The 24,896-nt window shown below is 46.0% G+C and overlaps 1 protein-coding gene and 2 long non-coding RNA genes across 3 annotated transcripts in view; 2 read left to right on the forward strand and 1 right to left on the reverse strand.

Annotated features, from left to right (window-relative positions):
- LOC147031941 (uncharacterized) overlaps positions 1–10,554 on the reverse strand; it is a 10,926-nt gene extending 372 nt beyond the window's left edge. The window contains exons 1-2 of the long non-coding RNA XR_015054987.1: positions 10,349–10,554; positions 2,082–2,234 (exon numbers count right to left, since the gene is read on the reverse strand). This is a non-coding gene — a long non-coding RNA (uncharacterized LOC147031941). The remainder of the gene's footprint in view (positions 1–2,081; positions 2,235–10,348) is intronic.
- A 228-nt stretch (positions 10,555–10,782) lies between these two features.
- Positions 10,783–12,082, forward strand: LOC147031942 (uncharacterized). The gene is made up of 3 exons (XR_015054988.1): positions 10,783–10,953; positions 11,082–11,141; positions 11,751–12,082. It is a non-coding gene; the product is annotated as an uncharacterized LOC147031942 (long non-coding RNA).
- A 9,852-nt stretch (positions 12,083–21,934) lies between these two features.
- The window catches only part of VWA8 (von Willebrand factor A domain containing 8), a 321,146-nt gene continuing 318,184 nt past the window's right edge, over positions 21,935–24,896 (forward strand). The window contains exon 1 of the mRNA XM_085869177.1: positions 21,935–21,956. Coding sequence (XP_085725303.1) covers positions 21,950–21,956 — 7 coding nt within the window. The 5' untranslated portion in view covers positions 21,935–21,949. The remainder of the gene's footprint in view (positions 21,957–24,896) is intronic.

Raw genomic sequence — 24,896 nt, forward strand, 5'->3', positions numbered from 1 at the left:
TTATTTCACAACCTGGATATTTTCTCTCTTTTGAGACAAATCCAACCTCTGCCACCCTAAGTTGCACCACCATTTTGCAGTTAGCAGTATAAGAAGCTCTTTGTCTCTGAGTGAAACCAAGAGTGCAACAAAATTGACATTTATATAGTCCACAAAATATTATTTAAATCGACAGATTAACTTCAACTTTTCCCGTCACTGGGGACAGATACTCTTGCTAATACTATATATGAACATGTCTTCTTTCATTTTTTTCTCAGCATCTTTTCCTGATATTATGTCTGTCGAAATGGGAAGTAGTTCCTGCCTGTGCTCATCCTTGGCCTCCATCCTGATGGAGGGGTAAATAAGGGGAGTTTAAAAGTCTAAGAAGGAGGAGGGGGGAATGTGTACAGATGGAGGGGTAAATAATGGGATTTTTTAAGTCTATAAAGGAGGGGGAGGGATATGGTAGGAAACCAGTTTCTGGAAACATGTTGTGGCTTTCTAATTAAACTAGTTCTTTCCATCAACTCAGCATGTGGATATACACCCAGCCAACAGGTTGATGTTGGCCCAACGTTCCAACAAATCATTTCAACCCTTGCCAACTTTGGGCCAACATCACTCTTCTTGCCAGGAAGGATTTGTGTATAAACCTGTGCAGAATCCATACATAACCCAGACATGGACAAACATGAAATGTCTCCAAGATTGCTCACTCAAAGAGATCCCAGGAACCCATCGTCCCCCCTTTTCTCCATGCTTCCAATATTGGAGTCATTCCTAACTGCATAAAGTTGTCCACCACAAAGGGAAAGGTACAGACTTCAATGTCTATGGGGTGGCCCAAGACACAAGACAAATTTGCCATCTAACTAACCTAAACATGGGTGCTCAACCCCCTATCTACCAACATAAGGTCTGCACAAGTGTACATTTTAGCATTTTTAAGGGTGAGATACATTCCAAACACACACACAAAAAACAATCATCCCACCATTATTTTCCAAAGAAATGTATAAAAGTTAAGCTCCACTTTTTTGTGGTAGGCAGGTAGAATGGCTGACAGTAAAGCCCAGGCACCTTCAATGCTGGTAGTGAAGATAGCCAGTTCAGGTAATGTAGGGTTATGACTTTGGGGACAGGGCACTTATGCTGGAGTGCTCCCTTTTTATGCACACCTATTTATTCTCACTCATTTAGGAATATTGTTCCATCCTCTCCCCACCCCCTTTAAACGGTTCTTTCTTCCACTGGCACCAATGAGTCACTGGCCCATGATTAAGGCTTTCTCTTCCTCATTTAAACTTTGGATTATGTCATTGATTTTGGTCTCCATATAGCTTCTTGAGCAACAATTCAACCTGAGCTCACATTTCTTTGCCATACATAAGCAGTGCGGAACTGCACTTGGTGGTCTCATGCCAGATGGCAATGTAGGCCACCAAGCCCTCTGATGACCAATTGTTGTCGAGTGGCAGCTGGTTAAGCCAGTTATTCTTTAAGTGCAACATCATACTCTCTGATTAAGGCCTCATATCAAAAGAGAACTCTGCTGAGTACAACACAATGCAATGTGATCCCAGCGAAGCCACTTCATAAGCATACCCTGTCTTTGGTAAACTTCCTCTCTCTGTCAATGTCCTCTCTGTCTCTTTTCTTAACATACATAATCGAGGCTCATGGAGGAGGTAAGACGTTGCACGGATCAGGATGCAATAGAACAAAAGGAACAGTGGAAGGAGAGGGGGACATACACAACAGCAGGGTATATTCATTAAAAAAAAAATTGTATACATTGTCGAGGCTTGTATAAAGAGCTAACATACAGAACATAATATAACAAAGGGAGCGGGAGATAAGAGGGGTGGGAGAGGGAAGCACAAAACAGTGGGAAACAGAGACATTAGTAGATCTGTGTAAGGGAGAGGGATGGGGCTGGGTACACGGGGGGGGAAGATGGACACTGCAGGGACTTTGCGGAAGATAAACAGGGAATTTGAAGAAGGTGCATTTGGGGTGGATAAATGGGGGTAAAAAAGATCAAGGTTTTGGATGGGGGAAGATATGGGATGATGGTGAACAGTTGTTTTGAAGACCTGGAGGGAAGAGTGGGATTGAAGAGAATGTAGAAGTTGGTTCCACACGCAGGAAAAAAGAGGAACGGGTGAGTGGAGGTGAGCAGTGATCCTGGATTTTTGGAGTTTCATCTGAAGGGGGTTGTTGGTGGACCTTGTGCATCCTTCATAAGCCTGAGGGGGAGGCGGGGGTGTGGGGGGACAAAGCACGGTCAGAGCAGAAGTTTGACATGTCCCTGATGTCTCACGAGTCATCGTTCTTTTATGTCTTCCATTGAAGAACATTTGTCACACCTCAGCAGCCCACCACTTGGCTTCCCATTGCTCAAAAGTGATAACTTCTTTAGGCATAGTTCCACTAGTCTGGGAAATCCCTGCCCATCCACTCAGCTCAATCATTGTCCAACAGCAATGACTGTTTCTGACCTGCAGTGATTTGCATGTCATGTGTGTTTTTTACTGAAAATCAACCCAGTATACATTCCTCTCGACTTTACTTAACCAACACTGCAAATACTAAACGATTCTATGATATTCAAGAAAAGAAAAAAAAAACATTTTAAGAAAAATATTAAAACATTAAGGGATAAAATCTCAAAATTACAACCAAACAAGATAGGAATGACACCACATTACGATGCCACAATACGACACAACAATCCTATTCTGGTTTAGCATTATATCTTTTGATGTTGTCCCATATATTTATATACATTCCCGTCAGATGGGTCCGTTAACACAGACCGCTCTGAGCCCAAGGTCTCAGACCTTGGCGGATGCCAAAACGATGTTAAAGTTACTGTGGTTTTATTACCTCCGCACATGGAAGGTGGACGAAGGATATATTTTCACCCCTATCTGTTTGTTTGTGTGCAAGATATCTCAAAAAGCTGTCAACGGATTCGGATGATGGTGTTATGACGTTATGGTGTGAAATTGGAATCACGGGAAGGCCTGGAGAGGCACGCATAACCATCCATAGGTGGTCCACCATAATTAATGGGCTCTAAGTTTGGGAAGAGATTGGCATGCTAACGGTTTTGGGTTTTGATTGGCATGTGATACATGGGAAGATTGGTTGCAGCAGGCGCTGCTGGTATTGAACGGGCTCCCGAGTGGCAATGACCCCATGCATGTGAAGCAAAAAGCGGGGTTAAGCAATTGGTTCATGTGTGTCCATCCGTCTGTCCATCTTATCGCTTTATGATAATCAGTTTATGATTGAGTGAACGACTTATTTAAAATGAATGTTATATTTTGAACACCAATCGGAACATGAATAGGAAGATAAGCCCATATGGCTTGATATTTGCAATCCATCCATCCATCCATCCATCCATCCATCGGGACCATACTCTGTGCAGAGCGTTGGTGCTACCAAAGCAGTCTCCTTGGCTATTGGACACAATCCTGGACAGGTTGCCACTCTGACACAGGATACCAGCAAGCTGGCACTCATTTTGCCAACCTCAGAAGGTTGACAGGTGGAGTCAACCCCACCTGGTATAATTCAACAGGACAGTGGAATTTGAACTCAGGATCCTAGGATCCCAAACTCACCACCATAACCATTAAGTCAACACCAGGCATATATGTGCCTTGGATGGCAGGTAGCCTGTGAAATTGGACAGGTAGTTTCAAATTAGGCATTTGGACTCAGCTGACAGCTGGGGCAGGCGACATCCACTAGGGGACGTGGTCAATTAGATGGGTTTGAATTGGACAAGTTAAATTGTGGGTTAAGGTAGGCCTGTTTGGTTTGTTTTTGTTTTTGCCATCTTCTCTCCCTGCCCTAAAGATACCATTTTCAACAGAGGGCAGCAGTTCGAAATTTTGAAGAACTTGTATGTAAATTTTTTGCACATAACTGCTGTGCGTTTTGTTGAAACAAAGATGGTAGAGCATGAAGAAGACTATGTAAGGTTAGCTGCGGTTCTCCTCCCACAGCCCTCTCTACTTTAATTGGTAAGTTACAGATCTCTGGTAGCTTGTACATGTTGCTGCATTTGAGCCTGGGGAGTAACTGCTGAAATCTATCTCTCCAGCTTCTTCCCAACATCTTTGTTCCTTGTTCCTTTCACATTTCTTTCTAATGTTTTTTTTTCACAATTCTCTTTATCCATTCTAATTCTTGCTATTTCTTCTCCTTCATCTCCTTTACCCTCTATTCCTCTCTTTCGTTATCTATCTCTCTAAGGAGAAGTGAATTCTTGCAGATAATTTTCTGTAAGGCTCACTTGGCTGTGCCTGGATGGGTTTGAGGGTTGGGAAGTCACGGCTGAAATCCGAATCCTCTCCAGGTTCCTCCTGATGACTCCATCTTTGCTCTTTATTTCTTCGGGTTCCTTCTTGGTCTTCTGTTTCATTAGCTGTGTGACTATAAAACCAGAATTTGCTAAGACCAGAATCTTGGGTTCCCAACAGAGAACCTTGGCAGGAGCCAAAGGTTCCAAGGAGGGGGCTGTGTTACGTGTAAAAAGGGGGAAGGGGGTCCATAGCTAGTCTGTGGTAAGTGTGGTGTGGTCCATGTCATTTGAATAAGTTAGATTGCCATGTTACGGGACCTGTCAGAATAAGTCGATTTGTTACACCTGACGCTGAGGAGGTAACATGTAATTTATAGAGAGGATAGTCAGTGCCACAATGGTTATAGGGAATCCCCAACGGAGCACCGAGGCCAAACACCAGTCTTGGTGAGGTTGAAATCAACTTTAATAATACACACGATGCAACGTGCCCGGCAAGGCCAAACGCTCCACGATACAGCACCCCTGCACAGTAACCCCATGCACCACGCTCGCACGACGGATTAAACCACGTACTCTACCACTTTTTTTCATAACGTAAACACTTTTTTTTTAAACGAGGTCATTTATCTACTATCATGCTTGGTGTTATAAATGAAGAAAGTAGGTGACAGTACATGGCTTCAAATACTGAGGCAGAGTACACAAAGTTAAACAAGGACAATGGTCACTTAACCTGGAGGAGGTCACATAAATCATGCACCAGTCAGTCAGATATACTGAGACAATCACCGGGTAGACTGCCCTCCAGTCTCGGGGATTATTCTGCCCCATGACAGTCTCTGCAAGCATTGTGACCACAATATGACTCTAAGCATCCAAAATAAAATCCTTGAAGGGTTTGGGCTGGTAACGTACACGGTTGGAGCGTCTTGGTGTCCAGACGGTTGGGGACACCGTTGGATGTTCCTCACAGGTGTCGCCGATGGCTCTGGAGTAACCAAGTCTACAGGTGTCAAGCCTCGGGGATGCATCAGAACCTAGATCTGGTACCTGACTACTAGGGATTGGGAAGGATTCAGCACTGTCGGCAGGTGAAGACAGCTCATAGGGGATGAATGGGGGGTCTGGTGGTTTTGGTGCTGGTTGGAGGCATACATCCTCGGTTTGTTGTGCAACACCATATCCCCGATTGCGAGGGAGTGGGAGCGTATCCTTCCAGTAGTCTGGGACTTTGTAGCATTCAGACTTTTTCACCCGATAAGCTGCACTCCTCAATTGGGACCCCACAAATTTACGTATGTTGCACCAGGGCCATCGGTGGCAGAGACGAGTTAGCGGTTTCTTGCGCATGACTTGTTACGATCAGAGTACAAATAGATCAAATGACCAACTTCCACTGACACATTGGGCTTGACGGACCCCATGGGTGCCTTCGACTTCTCACTATGGGGGTGGTTAATGGAACAAAGATGGTGTTGGGCTTGTATCATTTGTAAGTCCGAGAAAGGGATTTGTTGATTGGTGAACTGATCCCGCTGGCACCACATCTCTCGGGCCGAGAGTCCCCGTGCACGAACTCGTGAGTTCATACTGGCAGTGGCCAGTGTGAGGGTTAGTGGACTTACTGGTCCTCCCATCGGCTCCTGTCGTAGAAGTTCATCTTCACATTCACGAACTGCCTTCTCGGCAATGGGATTCTTGTTGGGATTTTTAATGCGACCAATCTCGATGCACATCCGGTGATGTTTAAGAAGCTCATCGTGGACCAGACGTGTGAAGCCGGGAGCCGGATCGGTGCGGATGACAGCAAGTGGTCCATCCAATGGCCGGAGCTCTATGCATAAGCGGATCAAGTTGTCGCGGAGAGTGATGTGTTGTTCATTCTCCACAATGCACGATGTAGTGTAGGAAGTGGAACATTCTCGCAATATAAGAACTAGCTGGTGATTGTGTTTGATGATATCCGTGCGAAGGATACACCAACAGCACCAGGGGGTTCTCCAGTGGACTGCTTGGTAATGGTATGAGGAATGTTGCGCAATGCAGCACACTGGTGACACCTCGAGGTTACCTAATCGATTGCGCTGTCCAAGTCAAGAGCATAAAAATAGCGGTGAATCACAGAACTGAGTTGATGACGACTCGGGTGATCCAGTTGAATGTGTAATGCAGTTAGTAAGCTATTGACTACCTGACGTGGGACAATAATGCACTCACATGCCGAGGACAAGGGCTTGTCCCGACGGACTACAACTAGGCCATCTTTGGAAAGTGACGCAACCTGGATGTAACGTTTGACATCCTTGATGTTGGTTGTTTTCTTCGATGGGCGGGTGCCCTGAATCAGGTGGGCATGAGTCCGCCTTAAGTCTGCGCACTCTGCCTGAACTGCTATCCAGGCAGTTCTGTTGGTGAAGGGCAGTTTAGTTTGGCCGGAAATAATGTCTTGGGCTGACACCTGCAGGACTACAGCCTCCTCCTCGCGTCTTATGAATGCACAAATTTGACAGGAGGTGTCGGTACAGTCTGGTGCATTGCGGCTGGCAAAATCAGATGGGGCATTGGCGGATCCTGCGAGGTGTCATACGGTCGCTTGATAACGGCTGACGGTGGTCAGGAATGTGGATAGACGAGGGCTCGCTGAAAACTCGCCACGACAAAGCTTCTCATTTGCTTGTACGCACGGCTTGCTATCAGTGAGGATGGATGCATGATGTTTAGATAGGATAATGAAGGGACTGAAGTGTTTTACTGATACAGCAATGGAAAGGGCCTCCACTTCACATGGCAACCAGGTAGGTTGGCGTCCGCGTAACTTTGCGCTTAAAAAAAACCCGCAAGGTGAGGTCTTCCATTGCGCGTGATGTACAGAGTTGATTCAATGCTGTGTTTTTTGACAGAACCATCCGTCACGATCCATAGCTGATCACTTGGACGATGAAGAGTAATTGTACGAGCTGACGAAAGAGTGGCTTGGGCTCTGTGGAAGGCAGAATGTAACTCATCAGTCCACACAACTCTGTCCAGTGATTGGCATCCAGCCACAACATCATCCAAGGGGGATAAGAGAGCGGAGCAGTTGGGGATAACACGAGCGAGAACCTTATATGCCCCGATAAAGGATCTCATTCCCCTGACCTTCTCAGGAGCCGAACAAGTAGAGAGTGTAGCCACACCGTGTGGGCTATAGTACCATTAGATCAGATCCGTTGGGGATTCCCTATAACCATTGTGGCGCTGACTCTCCTCTCTATAAATTACATATGTTACCTCCTCAGCGTCAGGTGTAACAAATTGACTTATTCTGACAGGTCCCTGTAACATGGCAATGGATAGTACCATTAGACCAGATCCATCCTAAGATGGTGGTGCTCTTTGGACATACAACTGTCTTCGTAGCAGAGAGGCGAAGTTGACATTTATGCAGAGCCTGCAACACCATTCTCCAGTTCTGGAGAAGTTCGTCCAATGTCTCACCACCGCAATAGAGGTCGTCAGCGAGTTTGGCGACGGTCCCCTTCTCGAAGAGATCACCAAGGACGCGACACATGAGTTCTTCGAGTGCCGTCTCTGATCCAGGCATACCCATAGCGGATCTGGTATACACACATATTCCCCGGAAGGGTGTGGCTACACCGCAGTACTTCATGGACTGGCGAGATAATGGGATTTGGTAGAAGGCACTCGTAAGGTCGGTAGTAATTAGATACTTCCACTGAGCAATTTTGCGGAGGATGGAATCTACGTTTGGCATGAGAGAGGGTTGGGGCTTGCTGTATTGGCCTACATCAGCAAAGGCTGTGACTAAGCGGAACCCGCCACTGGGCTTCTTGATCAAGAATGAAGGATTCAGGTATTATACAGTCATCCCCATGTCCTCAGGGGAGTCAGCAAAGACTCCAAGCTTTTCTAGTTCATCAAATTTGTGTTGTAGTTTCACGCAGTATATCTTGCGCATACTGTGGTAGACGGCCTTTGCGTTGTGGAGGCTGAACGGGGCCCATGTTAACAACAGCTTCAAAGGGGCCTGCAGCACCATTGTAGCCTTGGAACACTGGGTCAAACACTTCATCATACTCTTCAAGAAGGGCACAAAACTTTAATCATGTGTCAAGAGCGAACATGTTGTCAGGGTCGAGGATGACAGTCGAAGAGTGTCCTGAGAGTGAAGTGAGTGTGCGTTTTAATTGGGGGAGGGGGGGCTGGTCTCGGTATAGTCATCTGGGTGTTCTTCGGGTATGTACACAGGGCGGATTTGGCAAAATTGCTCATGTCGTTTGAGAACTCGTGGTTCGTTAGTTAAATTGGGGATCCGAACCTTCCCGCTGAGGCTACGGATGACACTCGGTGGGGGCCAGTACTCAATGGGTTGCAGCGACCTTCCACTGGGGGCATTCGTGCGAGGCTCGAGTGCGAACGCTGAGTCGATATTCGACATGTCACATGGAAGGACCATTTCGATGAACTCACCGGGCCACAGAGTAGTTGTGTCGGGTGGGGCACGTACGACATAAGCTCGGCGTACTGCATGGCGATTAAGGATCCCTTCCCGAGAACCATAAACGTATGTGGTGCCATCACCCAGGATAACTTGATGCTTCGCAGGGCGGATTGAGATGTCATTAGACTCCATGAAAGGTGTTCCTGCTAGTACCTCTACGTCAAGATTTTCGACAACCAGGCCCTCAAACTGAAATTCCCTTCCGTCGCGAGTCAGTGTCAGTCTGGTCTCACCAACCACTTGAAGAGGGGAAGACCCATCAGCCTGACGAGCGGACTGTGCACTCTTCTGAATCTTGGCTCCAAACCTCCTTTCAGTTGTCTCACGAATCAGGTTACTTGTGGCCCCACTGTCGATGGTAACTCGGGTTGTGTGGTGGCCGTGGAAGGTGTCCAGATATGAAGACTGGCGAGTCTGGACACGCAAGATAGTGGACGGTTCTGTATAGTCTATGTTATTAACTACTTTGTCCATATGGGCAAATGTTTTGTCTCCAGACTCGTCGTCTGACTCTTCAGTTATGTCAGCCACATGGCGTGCTCTGGCGATGTACCGACAATCTCGTTCGGGGAGGAAAGGACACTCACTGAGGAAATGACCGTAATCAGTGTGGCGTACTTGTTTGCAGAGGGGACAGGACTTCGTAAGGTTGTTGGAACGAGTCCCCGAAAAGACTTGACGAGGTTTCGACGATGATGGGAACGATGCCGGGTGGGGGACATGTGGTCGAGACGTTGAAGTGCGCAAGGACGTTGTATCTTCAGCAGCATGGAGCTCATCTAATCGTGAGTCAAGCGCCTGGGATATCTCCGGTTTGATGGAGGCTAAAGTGCGGGACGTGAGTTCAGTTCCATAGCGTTGTTTGACGAGTCCGGGGAGTCCACTGTGGACAAGGCGAAGCCATGCGAGCACAAAAAAGTTCTCCAACGAGGGAGATAATTCCTCATCTTCCGTGATCGCCTGGTTATGGTGGAAGATGCCGCCATCTTGTCGAAGCAAGTTATCCTCCACAAACACCATCAGGCGTTGGTATAAGTCTTCATGGTGCTCTCCGGGGTTATGGCGTATCGCTGCAAAGTCAATGAAGTGTGCGTCCGTCGACTGGAATCCAAAATGTTGTCGAATCGATTGCCATATGTTGACTACAGATGTGGAGTTTTGGACTATGGTGTTGCGGGATATCACAGGGCAGTAGTTTGCAATCTGACCCAGCATAAGTTCCAGTACGGTGACTTTCTGTTGGGCAGTGTGACGCTGCACAACGGGGACATCCTCACCATCATCCACAAGTCGACGAATAGGGAACGCTCTGCTCTTCTTCTCCCAGGTGACGCCCTCAGTGAGGAAGGGCGCAAAGTTGGGATCGAGTGACAAAATATAAAGAAAATCGTCTCCAATTTTCAAACGAGTTCACCGTTTCACTCTTGCTAAGTGACCACTGCTTCGGTGCACGGTGTGTGGTGGCCATTTTGACGACGGGCACGTTGTACGGACGATGTTTATGACACAGCTGCAGAGTGAGCTGGTTGGCCGCTCACCTTCTTGTGAGGTGCGATTGTTCTTGTGAGGTTCGAAGATGGCTCTCGTAACAGGGACGTTCTGCCGATCGCCGTCTCCGGGGTGAAGAGTGCGTGGAATCGTATCCCGACGCTGCCACCAAGCCACAATGGTTAAAGGGAATCCCCAAATTATCCGGCTAGGCCAAACCTTCCACCATACAGCACCCCACGCTCGCACGACGGATTAAACCACGAACTCGACTGGCGCAGGGTAAAATTATTATCAGCAAAAACGCCTCTTTTTTTTTTTTTTTTTTTACAGGTGAGGCCAAGTGAAGACTTCACAAAAGGCACACGGAAAAGTGTCACACATGCTTTAATAGGACCGTCGCGATCTGGATAGCCAGTGTGTGGCAGCCATGGCAGCGTTGTGTGCTGTGGAGCCTGGAAGAGGTAATCTACCTTCATTTTTATTGGGGCCACCCTATGAGTGGATTGGCCTGGAGGATGACTCCTCCCAGAAATAGTGCGAAGAGAGGCCGAGAGTAAGGGCACACCAGAGCTCCTGGTATGCAGAAGGAGAGTGAAGGAAAAGCTCCTCGAGAAATCATGGATGATGAGTCAAAGAAAAAAAGCACCTTGAGGTTGGTGGCGGTACTTGTGGGAGAAGATTTTTTTTCTTTCTTTGTTTTGCTTGCTCCTCGTCTTTGACTTACTTCATTTCTTGCTCAGTTTCGTCGTTGCTCAGGGGTGACGGCTCTGTTCCCCACAGACTTATCACGTTCCTCACAGACTGACGGATCTGAGCCATCTCAAATTGCTAGGCCTCCAGGTAAGGTGCTCAAATGAGTCTTTACGCATGAATGATATATCCCATTGCCTGTCCGATTTTTCGAGCCATAGGTTTTTGTGGATTGCTTATATGCAAGGTGTGATTTGATGGGGGTTGTTTTTCCTGGCTCTGGGTTTTTGTTTTCTTTTTTAATCCCTGGCAATGCACTTGAAATTGCTATCCCCGGTGGGGATAAATTTATCCACCCCATCAAAAGATTTTGTGTTAATAGTGATTGAATTGGTGAAATTTTAACATCTGACATTTTAAAATGATAAATGTACGCCACATCCTTTTTGAGCATGAACTGATTTTTAAAATGTTTGCTCTAACCACACAAATGTATAAGATTAGCAGGACATCATGGTAAACATGATTTAAATAAAATACAATGGAGTTTGGTTTCACTGGATCCGGATCATGCTGTGAGGCGGAATAAAGTGGATCGGATGGGAATCCACTTATCTGTTGTTATTGCCTGACAAAACTGCACATGACGAAGCACAGGCAATTAACCAATGAAATTTGACGATGTCATCGTCATTACGTTGTTGTATTTCAATCTGACATTGAAAAAAAAAAAAAACTTACTCCATAATGTGCATACAGGAAAAGAAAAATGAAGAGACAGCAAACATCAAGTGCAGATTTTTTTTAAACAACCAGAGAAGAACCAACTTGAAGATTCACCCGGCGAGTTACCCGCTGAAGAAAAAAAAAAGAAGCATTTCATGAGGAAGGCAGTCCCAGCAGCATGGATGAAGGGGTAGGCCATAATAAAACCAGCATTAAGCCTATTCACGAGCAGGCCGTATTAATCAGGGGCTGTGTGGGGCAGGGTCGATTTGAAAAGTGGAAGACAATTTGTGTATGAATGGCTACAGGCAAATGCCAGTGGATTAGTAATGTGTTCTATGTATTGTATGTTGTCGAGATGCACAGGAGAGTGGGGAAGGGGTGGGGTGGGTGTCTGGAGGGATGGGGTGGTGTGGGAGGAGGGGGAAGGGGAGGGAGTCTGGAGGAGGAAGGGTTGGGGTGGGATGAGGGATGGGAAGGAGAGGGAGAGGAAATGGTGGGAGGAGGGACTAGCAACACCGGGTACCCCTGCTATTAGCAACATATTTTAATGGTAATGTGACTTTTCAGCTTTACGTTGCTATTGCTTTGTATAGCCTGTAAGTTGTAAAACTCAGAAATAACAACAACAAAAAAAACCTATATAACTGTCAATTTTATCCCTCCGCACCCTCCAATGGAAATTATACAAATTACACTCTGTTTATATGTATCATATTTGGACGGTTCTGAGAACCAAGACCCCAAACCAATGGCACATTACATATACCGGTTCCTGAGTTATTTCATTATTACTTGTTTCAGATAGGGCCCTTCCCTTATGTGTAATAGGTTTTATGGATGAATATGCGTTGTGGGGGATTAAGTCGGATTTTCCCCATTCTTTCCCACTTTCTTCCCTGCACACAAATCTCTCTCACATGACCGCGCACAAGCAGCGTGCAGCTAATTTCCATACGTGCACCAAATCCATGTTTGAATCATGCACCACAATCAAACTGACACATTACTTCAACCTTCACCACACTCCATCTACAAATGCTAAATGATCACACTACACACCTGTATTATCACTCCACATCATTAAAACATTATACAAGCTCGCTATACACATTCGCCATTGTTCGACAACCACGATGCCTCAACCACAGTATGAACAACCATACCACCTCAGCCACAGCTCACCCGTCACGCCGCCTCATCCACCACCACCTCAATCACAATCACTACACAGTCACAGCAAAGGCCCACCGCCGCCTTCGGAGCAGCGGGAGCAATGGCGCAATGTACCAGCTGCAGGCACTTCAGACCTGGATGGTCATATGTCGGTAGCATGAAGCGCAAATGTGCGCTAATCGCTATTAGCATCTTGTGCAAAGCACTGACGCTCAACTTGCACGTCATGACAATTAGGAAGCCAGCACACATTCGCACTGGGAAAGTGCAGCCAGAAATGCCAGCTCCAATGTTGAGTGAAGAAGATCCGCAGCATGGGTCGTCCAGGAGGTTATGCCGGTATGTTCGCAACTGTGACGTCGTTTGAGCGATGCCAACACTGGAGGAAATGGGTGTGCACCAATGGGCGCACCACAAATCCCGCTCACCACGCCCGAGTGGCTATCTTGATGTGCATGAAGCTCCACCCTCACCGAGCAACTATTTAAGCCATGCATTCCAGATGTGAGGAAATCTTTTTTTTAGCTTGGTTGGTGGTACATGGCAAAAGGAATGGAATGGAGCTTGCGGAACAGCTTGAGGGATGGAACGCTGGATGAGTGAGTGATCCAGGTGCTATGCAAGGCGTGTTCATTAGAGCCAGGCAAATAAACACCTTACACATAAGGATCTCTCACCACACACATAAGTTAAGTTGTCTCCTCACACGTTCTGTCTCTCTTCCAATTGTCTGCTTTGGAAGTGAAAGGAGCTCGGTGAGGGCATGTCCCAAAGACCCATTCTTTTCGGTAACCTCACAGATACACACCTCTTTCCAGTTTCCTCCTCGCACCTCACCCATGCCCTCATTTGCACCTGCTCAATGCGCACCTTAGACACCAACCTGTATTCCTCATATTTTACCCCTCCCTCAGCAAATGGGCAGCGTAGGCTCATCAGCCTTGCTCAGTGAGCCAAAGAGGTCACAACCACCTCGTACTTCTCCTTTCTTTCTCTCTGATCCACTCTTCCGTGAAATTATCCTGGTGGCACCTGTATTGTTAGTATAAGAGTGTCTAAGCTAGGTAGTATTTTCAGTGTAACTCTGCCTGGCCACAGATTGGCTCTACACGTTAGCCCGTACATACTTGGCAGCTTCGCTTGGCTGCATCTGATTAGATAAGATAAGGCAAGTATGTGTTGAAGATATGAGCCACCCTTGATACTGCCAATGCACTGGAAAAGGTTATGTGCAAAATAGTAAGAAACCTGCCAGGATTGGCGGTACCAATCGGCACTCATGGTTGACACAACCCACCGGACCACGGAGTTATCCGCAGCTGGTGGCCTCAGGACCGGACGTTCGAGAGGAACTCGAGTGCTTCCCCTCGTGGCGAGCCTCGAATCCTGACCCGTAACAATATATTGGGGCTTCATATGTCATTTCACCTGGCTCTGGCTTCAAGTATGATGTGCAACATTGCACCTGACACCCTTACAGTCAAACTGTGACCTTTATTCAACGCATAATCTCATTTGTAACACACACTAGTGTTGTAGCTGTCCAGCCTGAGTTTGAATCTTAACCTAGCTATGAACTGTCAGCCAGTATTTCACAGGCAGGGTGATTCATCAATCTGTGCCATTCCTTGGATGAATGTTAAACTTGGCGTTTCGTCTGCCAGCATAATTTAAGTTGGAGGACATTAAACATCTGTGTCTTTTGCAAGGAGTAGGCGAGCTATCACTAGCATCCTGTACGAATTTCAAATTCCTGCTCTAACCTTTGCCAAACATGAGGCCTGGCCAGCTGGTTCGTGAAAGACCGAGACCAAGTTTCCCCAGGCCAACCATGGGAATAATTGTAGCCGTTAAAGAATGATGATAATAATAATAATAATATTAAATCCACTCCCATCCACATGATAAGGCGGAAATGAACCTACACATAACCCTCCCTCTGCCCACCCCCCAAGCTGCTCCCATAGGGAGCGAGTGTTTCTAGTCTACTAAATTAAGGTAAAAATATAAGACTAGAATATTGGCCATTTCCCTCACAGGAAAAATATGCGATGTATCTATGTACATAGTCCATTGGGTACAGGGGGCAGTTCGTACTAAAATGGTGGCCAAGGTTCATTGGTATTGCTTGAAAGTTCCATCTTTGAGAAATTCATTTTTTCCTGGTAGCAGTTTCAGATGAGTAGCTCTCAGTAAATTACACCTGGTTATAGTGATATTGTAGTGTTGTGATATTCCATCCATCAGAACCATACTCTGCACAGAGCATCAGTGCTGCCAAAGCAGTCTTCTAAGCCATTGGGCACAATCCTGGACAGCTCAACACACCAGCACAGGATACTCAAATGGCTCAATCATCCCAGCAAGCTGGTACTCATTTTTTTGCCAACCTCAGAAGGACAGGCTGAGTCAACCCCACCAGGTTTGTTTTGTTTTTTTGTTTTTTTGTATACCTTGTCAAGGCTCGTGTGAGCGCTAACACACAACGCACAGCAAGGGGGGGGGCCCATGAGACAAGATGGGCGGGAGTGGGAAGGGCAAAACAGTGGGGAACAGAAACATTAGGAGATCTGTGGAAGGGAGAGGGATGGGACGGGGAACATGGGGAATAGAAGATGGACATTACATGGACTTTCAGGAAGGAAAGCAGGGAATTTGAAGGAGGTGGACTTGGGTGGATTATCGGGGGAAGAAAAGATCGAGGATTTGGATGGGGGATGATAAGAGGTGGTGGTGAACAGCTGTTTTGAGGGCCTGGAAGGAAGAATGGGATTGAATAGAGTGAGGGACTTTATTCCAAAGGTGGGGAAAAAGAGGAATAAAAGAGTGAAGGTGAGCAGTGATTTCGTGATATTGGTAGTTTTACCAGAAGGGGGATGTTGGAGGACCTTGAGCGCCCTGCGGTCAGGGCCGGATTAACCACTAGGCCCGTGAGGCCTGGGCCTTGGCCAACGAAAAATATTTGGCCTACAAAAATTTCCGACGACGTTTAAAAAAAAAAAAAATTCAGTCTTAATTATGTGACTCGACATGTGCAGGAAGGCTGTACACACCGTGAGCGAAGGCGGCTGGCACGTTGCCAGACAGTGATCGTCGACAGTGAGCGTGGGAACCATGTGATCACATCACAATCAGCCAATCACAGGCGTTGCCGCTATCGTCTGGCTGATGGGTGGAGTAACGTTCGCGCTGAGTATGAACATACTGGCACCCTCTCACTTTCCTGTGAGTTATCGAGCATCCTGACGCTTGCAGTTCTTCGTTTTGCTCTTATTTGTCATTTTTAGCTCGCCTGTTCGAAGAACAGAGAGCTATAACGATACCCCCGGCGTGAGCGTCAGCGTCAGCATGAGCGTGAGCGTGAAAATGTTAAAGTTTTTGGTGCAAGTTATTTTTTCCTTTCTAATGTTTTTATCTATCACACTTTTTTATACACCCGATATATATATATATATATATATATATATATATATATATATATATATATATATATATATATATATATATATATATATATATATATATATATATATATATATATATATATATATATATATATATATATATATATATATATACCGGTCGTCTGTCCGTCTGTCTGTCTGTCTGCCCGTCCGTCCGTCCGTTCCTGTCCACACTCTAACTCCCAAAGTTTTCAACTTTCATGTTTCATATTTGGTACATATGTACAGACTGTGGAGACGGTGTGTCGCGACATCCGTTCGTCATCTAAAGTGGTTGCCATGGCAACCAGGATGCTGTTTTCCATGTAGTAGCACAATTCTGTATATACCTACTTGTCCGGGCGTATATTGTGCTCACTTGCGCTCTTGTTACTGATTACAAAATACAAATACATATATTGCTTAAAAATTATTTGGATCAGACTTCACTGCAATGCTTTATAAAAAATATTAATTATTAGACGAGTCTTTTAAAAACGATAAATGTATGAACAGGCGAGCATTGAGTGGCTTTGACACCAACTCTGGTTTATTCTTGACTATCGCCGACGGATATATTCGGCACCACAGAAGTGGTACTTGCAAACGCAACAAAAAGAAGGGTTGTGAAACAGAAACAAAAAGACTGTCTGGATCGATGTTGAAATTTTTTTTCACCTCACCAGAGTCGAGATGAGCAAACGGAATGTGCGCATGCAGAGTCTTCTGATGTCAATGTCGAGGGATCAAGTAATCTCGCATGCATCACATTTCGAAAGCTGATACCAACACCGTCACATCAAGCAACGAGAGAAGCATTGGAACAACTGCAGCCAGTCCTGCAGCTCGTAGTTTCAATCCTGATCCTGCTGAATGGACTCTTTCTGCAGAACTCGTGGATAATTTCATCCATAATCCTCCCTGCCAAGATAGGAACGCAGATTTTTCGTTTACGGCCCGAGTGTATCCAGATAAAACACGGTATTTTCGGCACGAACACTTTCAGCGGAAACTCTCAAACGGGGAAATGGTGAACAGGGACTGGATGCTGTTTTCTCCATCAAATGGTAAACTTTACTGCTACGTGTGCAAACTCTTATGTCCCGACGGCGATGATCACGAAAGCCATCACAGTAATTTTCTAATCGGATTCAATGATTGGAAGAATGCCTCTGCACGTCTTGCGTCGCACGAGCATGGGACTGCCCATATTCTCGCAATCAAAAAGTCGCTCGAAATGAAGGTGACAGACAGGATTCACACATCATTTGAACAGCGGTACCTTCACGAGGAAGCTTAATGGACTAATGTCCTGAAGCGAATTGTCGCTGTAATATCGTTCCTCGCCGAAAGAGGGCTTCCGTTCCGGGGCACGACCGAGCAGCTGGGTTGTGCTAACAATGGAAACTATCTTGGTTGTCTTGAACTCGTCTCAAAATTCGATCCATTTCTCGCCCAGCATCATGAAGTGTATGGGAACAATGGAAAGGGAAGTGTATCGTACCTGTCATCAACAATATGCGACGAGTTTATCCTACTACTGGCTGAAAAAGTGAAATCTACCATCGTGCGAGAAATAAAAGATGCTACATATTATGGTGTTACATCGATTCGACGCCAGACGTTTCGCATATCGATCAGTTGATGGTAATATTTCGATATGTGATGCAAGATGGTAGCGCCGTCGAAAGGTTGCTACAGTACGTCGTCATTGAGCATCACGATGGTGAATATCTGTTTGGAAAATTGCAAGAGGTACTGGAAGCCAATGGGATTGATCGCATGGATTGTCGAGGGCAGTCATACGACAATGCAAGAAACATGTCTGGTGTCTATTCAGGCGTACAAGCAAGAGTCTGTAAAATTAATCCATTGGCTCAGTGGGTACCATGTGCTGCGCACAGTTTGAATCTGGAAGGAGTCGCTGCGCAGAGAGTTGCTTGGATGCCGTCAAATACTTCGGACTTATTCAAGCCGTGTATAACTTTCTGTCAGCATCTCCCCAAAGATGGGCCATTTAAAATAAGTCACTCGATGAACGTGCCATCAAACTCAAATGTTTGTCCGAGTCTGATACGAGATGGTCAGCTCGCGCGGACGCTTGTAAAGCGTTTTCCGCAAGCTACAAGGACATAAAGAAGGCGCTAATGAAGATAGCCGAGCACCCTAAAGACACTCCGTCAGTGCGACTGGAAGTCAAAGCATTGGCTGAGAAGATGGAACTGACCAAAACAGCAATCATGTGTGCTGTCTGGTCTGATCTACTTGGCAACATTGATCGAGTAAACAGATGTCTCTAACAACCTGGAATAGATGCCGGAGCGGTTAAGCAGCATTATGATGCCCTCTATGAATACATCGAGTCGCTTCAAAATGATGAAAGATTCGATGCATTTCAGGACCGTGCCAAAAGATGGTTGAGTCCATCATTTACGCTGATGATAATCGTCGGGTCAAGAGGCGAAAGAATGCCTTCGACGAAAATGACGAGGAAGAAGAAACCCCAAAATCTGGCAGGGAGAAGTTCAGAGTTGAGTCTTACTTCTCTATACTCGATCGCCTTCTGACAGAAATCCATTGGAGAAGAGAGAGCTATCAGAAAATCACGGATCTGTTTGGATTCATCCCCACGGCCAACAGCCTCGACCATGATACACTCTCTCGCAGAGCGGAGAAACTGGTTTCAGCGTTCCCTGCTGATGTTGAAATGGACATTGTTCAGGAAATAGAACTTTGCTCGAAATACTCCAAGTTCATCGATGCATCGGACATGCTCAAGCACATTATTCACAACAATTTGACACAGACATTCCCCAATATTTTTGTTGCCCTCCGAATATATTGTTCGATGTTTGCTACAAGCTGCGAGGGTGAACGCTCCTTCAGCACACCAAAGTGCGTGAAAAATTGTCTTCGGTAGACCGTGGGGCAGGTGCGCGTGTCCACGCTCGCTCTGCTTTGTGTTGAATCTGAGCTGATGAAGCAAATCGATTTCTCCGAAGTGATCGCATCGTTTGCCAACCAAAAGGCATGAAAGAAGGTGTTTCAGCAGGGTGGAAATTGAATATTCATACATTCCTCCGAATTTGTTTTCTGTATCGTTTGTTTCTCAATTTCGAAGTCGAATTGGATTTTACAGGCACTTGTATATTTGAAAGCCGGACAAATTGCCATTTACCGCAGTCTGTTCTGATTAAATTTCATGTTCAAAATCGTCGTTTTGGTCACTCTTGAATTTGGCCTACAAAATCTCAAGGGCCTTGGCCAACGAAGACCTTAATCCGGCCCTGCCTGAGGTATTAATTTAACAGCTAAACAGGATTTGAAATCAGGACCCAAAGATCCCAAGCCTACCACACTAACCAATAAACCAACAACAGGGTTGTGATATTGCATGGCAAATTTATGTATACTAGACACAACACCCCATGTGTCAACATAATGATGTGACTGAATAGTCCAATGTTTGCGTGTCAAATGATTGTTTATTGATGAGAAAATTTTTGAACAAGTAATTTACAAATATAAAGGGGAAAAATTCATTTCGTTTTTAGCTTATCTGGAATTTAGATTCCAGATAAGGCGTTGTCAACACGCACCGCCCATTCATCCGTCCGTTTGTCTGTCCGTCCGTCCATCCATCCGCCTCCTTTTTCAACCTCTCCGGCCAAACTGCTGAGCCGATCCAGCTGAAATTTGGCAGCAACATTCCTCTCATGACTCGTAACAGGAATTGCAAAGCTTGTTCTGGTCACATGACTTTAAGTTGGTCAAAATGACTGACTTCGTTAATTACTTCAAAAATTTCTCCAGACCCACCAGTCAGAATGCTCCCAAATTTGGGTTACAACATTAGGCCAGGTTTGGGATGTTAAATTGCTGGTCATTCCGATCGCGTGACCAGAAGTATCAAAATGGCCGACTTAGTCAATTTTTGGGAAAAATCGTGTAAATTCCTTCCAAAATCTTCTGCAGACCCACCAGTCAGAATGCCACCGAATTATGGTTGCAACATTAGGCTAGGGTCAGGAGGTTCATTGTATTGCAGAGGCCATGCCGATCATATGACTGGAAGTGTGTCAAAACGGTGGTCCCGCAACTTCCTTCAAAAGTCTTCTATCCAAACCCACCAGGCAGAATGCAACCAAATTTGGGTTACAACATTAGGATAGGGTCCTGACATTAAATTGCGGAGGCCATGCCGATCACATGACCGGAAGTGTGTCAAAATGGCCGACTGAGTCAATTTTTGAGAAAATCATATAAATTCCTTCAAAAATCTTCTTCTCCAGACCCACGAGTCATAATCCATCTAAATTTGGGTTACAACATTAGGACATGGACCTGATATTAAATTCCGGAGGCCATTCTGATCATGTGATCTGAAGTGTGTCAAAATGGTGGTCATGCAAATTCCTTCCAAAATCTTCTTCTCTCGACCCACCAGACAGAATGCTACCTAATCTGGGTTGCAACATTAGGCTAGTGTCGGGATGTTAATTATATTGCAGAAGACCTCTCACAGAAAGTCAATGAAGAAACTTTACAAAATTATCAACTTCAACATCTGCTTTATTATTTTACAAACTTCCTCAACTATTTGCAAAACACCAATGGTCCTCTATCAGCTTACTGGATGAGCTACATAACTATGTTGATATGGTAAACGTTCTTGTTGGCCTGATACGAAGTTCCAGAGAAAGGAATTTTGAGTTACCAGGGGCATAGCCAGAGGTCCAAAAGTGATGAGGTGAACTTGGTTGATGTGACGGTGCGCGTGGCACAGCGTTGTGAGCGCCAAAGGCGTGAAGCCATTACGGCGAGGTGTCTGGGGGCTGCTCAAGGCCCCCAGAAGCCAATGCATTTTTGATGTCCAGAAACCTATTCTTGGCTAATTTCAATGCTCAAAATGGGAGCTCAGATGGCCAGAGGGCTCAGGCCAGATCATATTTCAGGAAATGAGCAACGAGGCAACTGCCTCGTCTGCCTCAGCCTGGCTACGCTGGTGGTTACACATAGTATTGCATTCAGGAGTGTATACCATAGTGCTTTACCTATGACAAAGTTAACTATGCCCACTATCTCGGTGCCTCCCATACAGAAATGTCTCAGCTTCCAGAAAAAAAAAAAAAACACCCAGACGTTTATCAGCATTTCACAGATGGAAAGTTTTCTGTACAAATTGGATCAACTAACACGTTTGGGAGAATAGTCCCGATGCCAAACAGCCGTTTCAGGGCAAAACAGCCATTAGCGTCATTATGAAGGTTTTTGGTTGATTCATCATCTCTGACCTATCCTTAATCAGAATCAGCCGGGTGCCAGACTCGCACCCTTGAGGATTTTTTTTTTTTCGAGGCAAAAAACAAAATGGCCACCACCGACTTTCGATAAATTCTGTTTTAGGCTGTATCTTCACTTCTAATGCACTTACACACACAATTTTTGTGTCTACTATGTTTCCTGCAACAGACAAGGTAAACGTTGATGATTCTCTCAAGATTGGACGACATCAGATGGTGGAATTTGAATCTGGATGGCCAACAAGCTTCAACAAGACACTAACCAAGAAAGTGACCCTGATGACTTCGACGAAAAAGAGCATCAAGCTGGATGGAAGGTCAGTATATTGTTGTGAATTCCGCCAGTTCGACGGCCCACGCACGACCGCTTATGGCCCAAACGGAGTTGCGCGTCCGCCGAAAACCGTAATTGCAGTCGTAGCTTCCGGACAACTCCGAAAACCGCTACGGGTGCCGTAACGAACCATAAATTGCCAATACTCTGTCAAAGGTGGTTTAGGGTTAATCGCCGAATCTCGATATACCTAATTATCCACGCAGACAGAAGTACCAAGAATTTATACCTCAACGGACCTTGAGCGGGGCGAGCCGTTACCGTGCCAGTCCCGTGCGTGACCCGAGCGGAGATCACCAAGGTCCGTTGGCCCAAATGAAGACTTTTATTGGCTTTAACGGCCTGCTAATTTCCCGAACGCGCCATGGAAGGAATAGACGCAACGAGAAGGTTTACATTCAAACAATGGGGCATTTATTTTTAAACAAGCAATCAATGGGGGAAGGGGACATGACACGAGAAAGCCTACAGCCGATTGTATATTCAATTATGTACTGGCATGCACTTAACCATCATTTCTACTTACAAAGACAAGGCACCACAGAACAGACTTTCATACAAAAACCCAGAAAAGAAATGGGCCCGTGAGCCTTTATTCGAACCCGGAGCCTGGATGACCGAAGACTCTCGAGAGGCCGTGCAGGTTACTTGGCCGCCCCTGGTGACGGCTCAAAAGTCTTCGGGTCTATGACCCGTGGTGTCTCTGCCTGGCCCTCGTGTCGCAACGCCCAGTCGCTTGAGCGGCCGAGTGACTTAAGCAGATGTGTGAGCGGCTGCTTGGTTCTCCTCGGTGGTCCGGCTCTCGTCGCGGCCTTTGGTTGGGCCTGGCCAGTGATGCTTTTGGAGGAGTGAACGGGTCCTTGCTCTTTTTGAGTTGATGTTCTTTGTGACCCGTCCACCACCAAGCTCCGCCGCTGTCCCGTCGACCGTCGTCCCAAGCGCTTCCGACTGGCTCTCCTCACCCGGACTCCGACGAACTCGCCAGACTCCACCGCAGCTGGATCAAACTGGCAGGACTCCGGCAACTTTCTGGCAAATGCTCTTCTCCCCCGCGACTCTGACTCCGACTGGCTCTCCTCCCCCCGCTACTCCCCGCTTCTCTTTGACTGCGTCGAGCTCCCCCCTTTTATTGGTCTGGGCGAGCCGCCCCTTGAACTCTCACCCAAGACCAGGGCTCCGCCCACTCTTCACCTCCGACTTCTCACCCCTCGAAAGCCTCGCTGGAAACCCCATGTTTGACGTCACTGGTTTGTTTCGGGAAAGTCCTCCTGTGATCCGAATATGGTAATTGGCTCGCGCCACGGCCGTTCGCTGGGGCGCATCATGAGGGTTGGTGTGGAGGTGGCGTTGTTTCTTGTAGGATGAGGAGATGACGGTTGCTGTTGTTTGTTCGCGTTGTTTGTGTAGGACGAGGAGATGACGGTTGCTGTTGTCTGTTCGCGTTGTAGGAGATGATGGTGTTGCGATGTTTTAAAATAAAAGATAGAAAAAGAATAATGGCTACCTCAAAGATTCACAGCCCGGCATACGAAAAATGCCCTTTACACATCAGTGGGGATTCTAACCTGAAACACATACTTATCGAAGTAACTGATCTCCGGGGAACCTGTATGATGTGTTGTGAATTTCCACAACCGCAACAATGTGATACCGAATTGATCTACACCCGAGTCATATGTCTCCAACAACACAGGGATATTGATATCAATGATGTCCTCTCTTACAAACTGTCCCCTGTCCCAGCCTCCTTATTTGATGAGAGCAGTGCGATGCGGGCTCAGTCGAAAGCAATCCTGAAGACGAAACTCCAAGTTGAGCAATCAAGTTGAATCCAAGGTGTTCCAGATGCTGTCATCATCGATGGATGCGCCATGTTATGGACTGTACATTGGCCCCCAAATGGAACAGTTGAGGATTATGTGATCAACTTCATGGGAACCATCAAACACCACCTGGAGTGTTGTGACGTATACTTGATTTTCGACAGGAACATCAAAATCAGCACGAAACAAATGAGGAGATCCAGTTGCGCAGGTCATGATTCAAGTCGAAAACATCAATTCAACTTGCACACAACACTTCCAGCGTAAAAAGTGGTCTTAAATGTAACCTACAACAAAGTACAACTGATAGATTTGATCTGTCAGTATCTGATGACCCACATTATTGACTTCCAGTTCTGGGTTTGAAGCGTTGGCAGGTCTCCTTCAGGGTTCTCTGCTGACGATCTCAAAGTTAAGTTTCTGGTCGTTATATATCCCGTTTTTAACTGTTTATTTTCTCACCAACATGTTACTGTGTGTTCCTAGTTCGGTTTTGTTTCAAAAATCATGCTATTGTGTGGGTTTTCTTCGACCTTGTCTTCCCGGGTGCTTGAGGCCTACCCAGCGTTCCCCTCAGTGTACGTTCGTCTTATGTGTATTTTCTCCCCATTACCTTCAATTTCTATCTTCCCCACTTTCCAAACGTCCCCCATCCCTCCCAACTAAACACTATTTCTTGTCTTGAATCCAAAAAAATAAAATAAAATACCTTTCTCCTTGCACACTCACGAGTCTCTTTCTTTCTTTCTTTCTTTCTTCTTCTTCTTCTTCTTCTTCTTCTTCTTCTTCTGCTTCCCCTTCTTCTTCTTCCTCCTGCCGGCACACCATCTTTATTCGACTGAGCTGACCCTCTCTCGCCATTATCTTCACAATTTCTTCCTACAACCTTCCATTCCCGAATCTTACCTGTTCTTCAAAAGTACATCAAAAAATAATAATCTTCCTTGTACCCTTTCGATCTATACACCTCCTGTAACCACGTGTCTCTCTTCTCTTCTGGGTACTTTTCATCGACCCAGCAGCTTCACACTGCGTTTACCGTTCCAAATTCACCACACACTTCCACAATTTATCTTCAACCTTCCCTTTTCCGAATGTTA

The sequence above is a fragment of the Eptatretus burgeri genome, chromosome 2 (genome assembly GCF_056783735.1).
Source record: "Eptatretus burgeri isolate ZD-2024b chromosome 2, Ebu_testis_v1, whole genome shotgun sequence".
Taxonomy (NCBI): domain Eukaryota; kingdom Metazoa; phylum Chordata; class Myxini; order Myxiniformes; family Myxinidae; genus Eptatretus; species Eptatretus burgeri.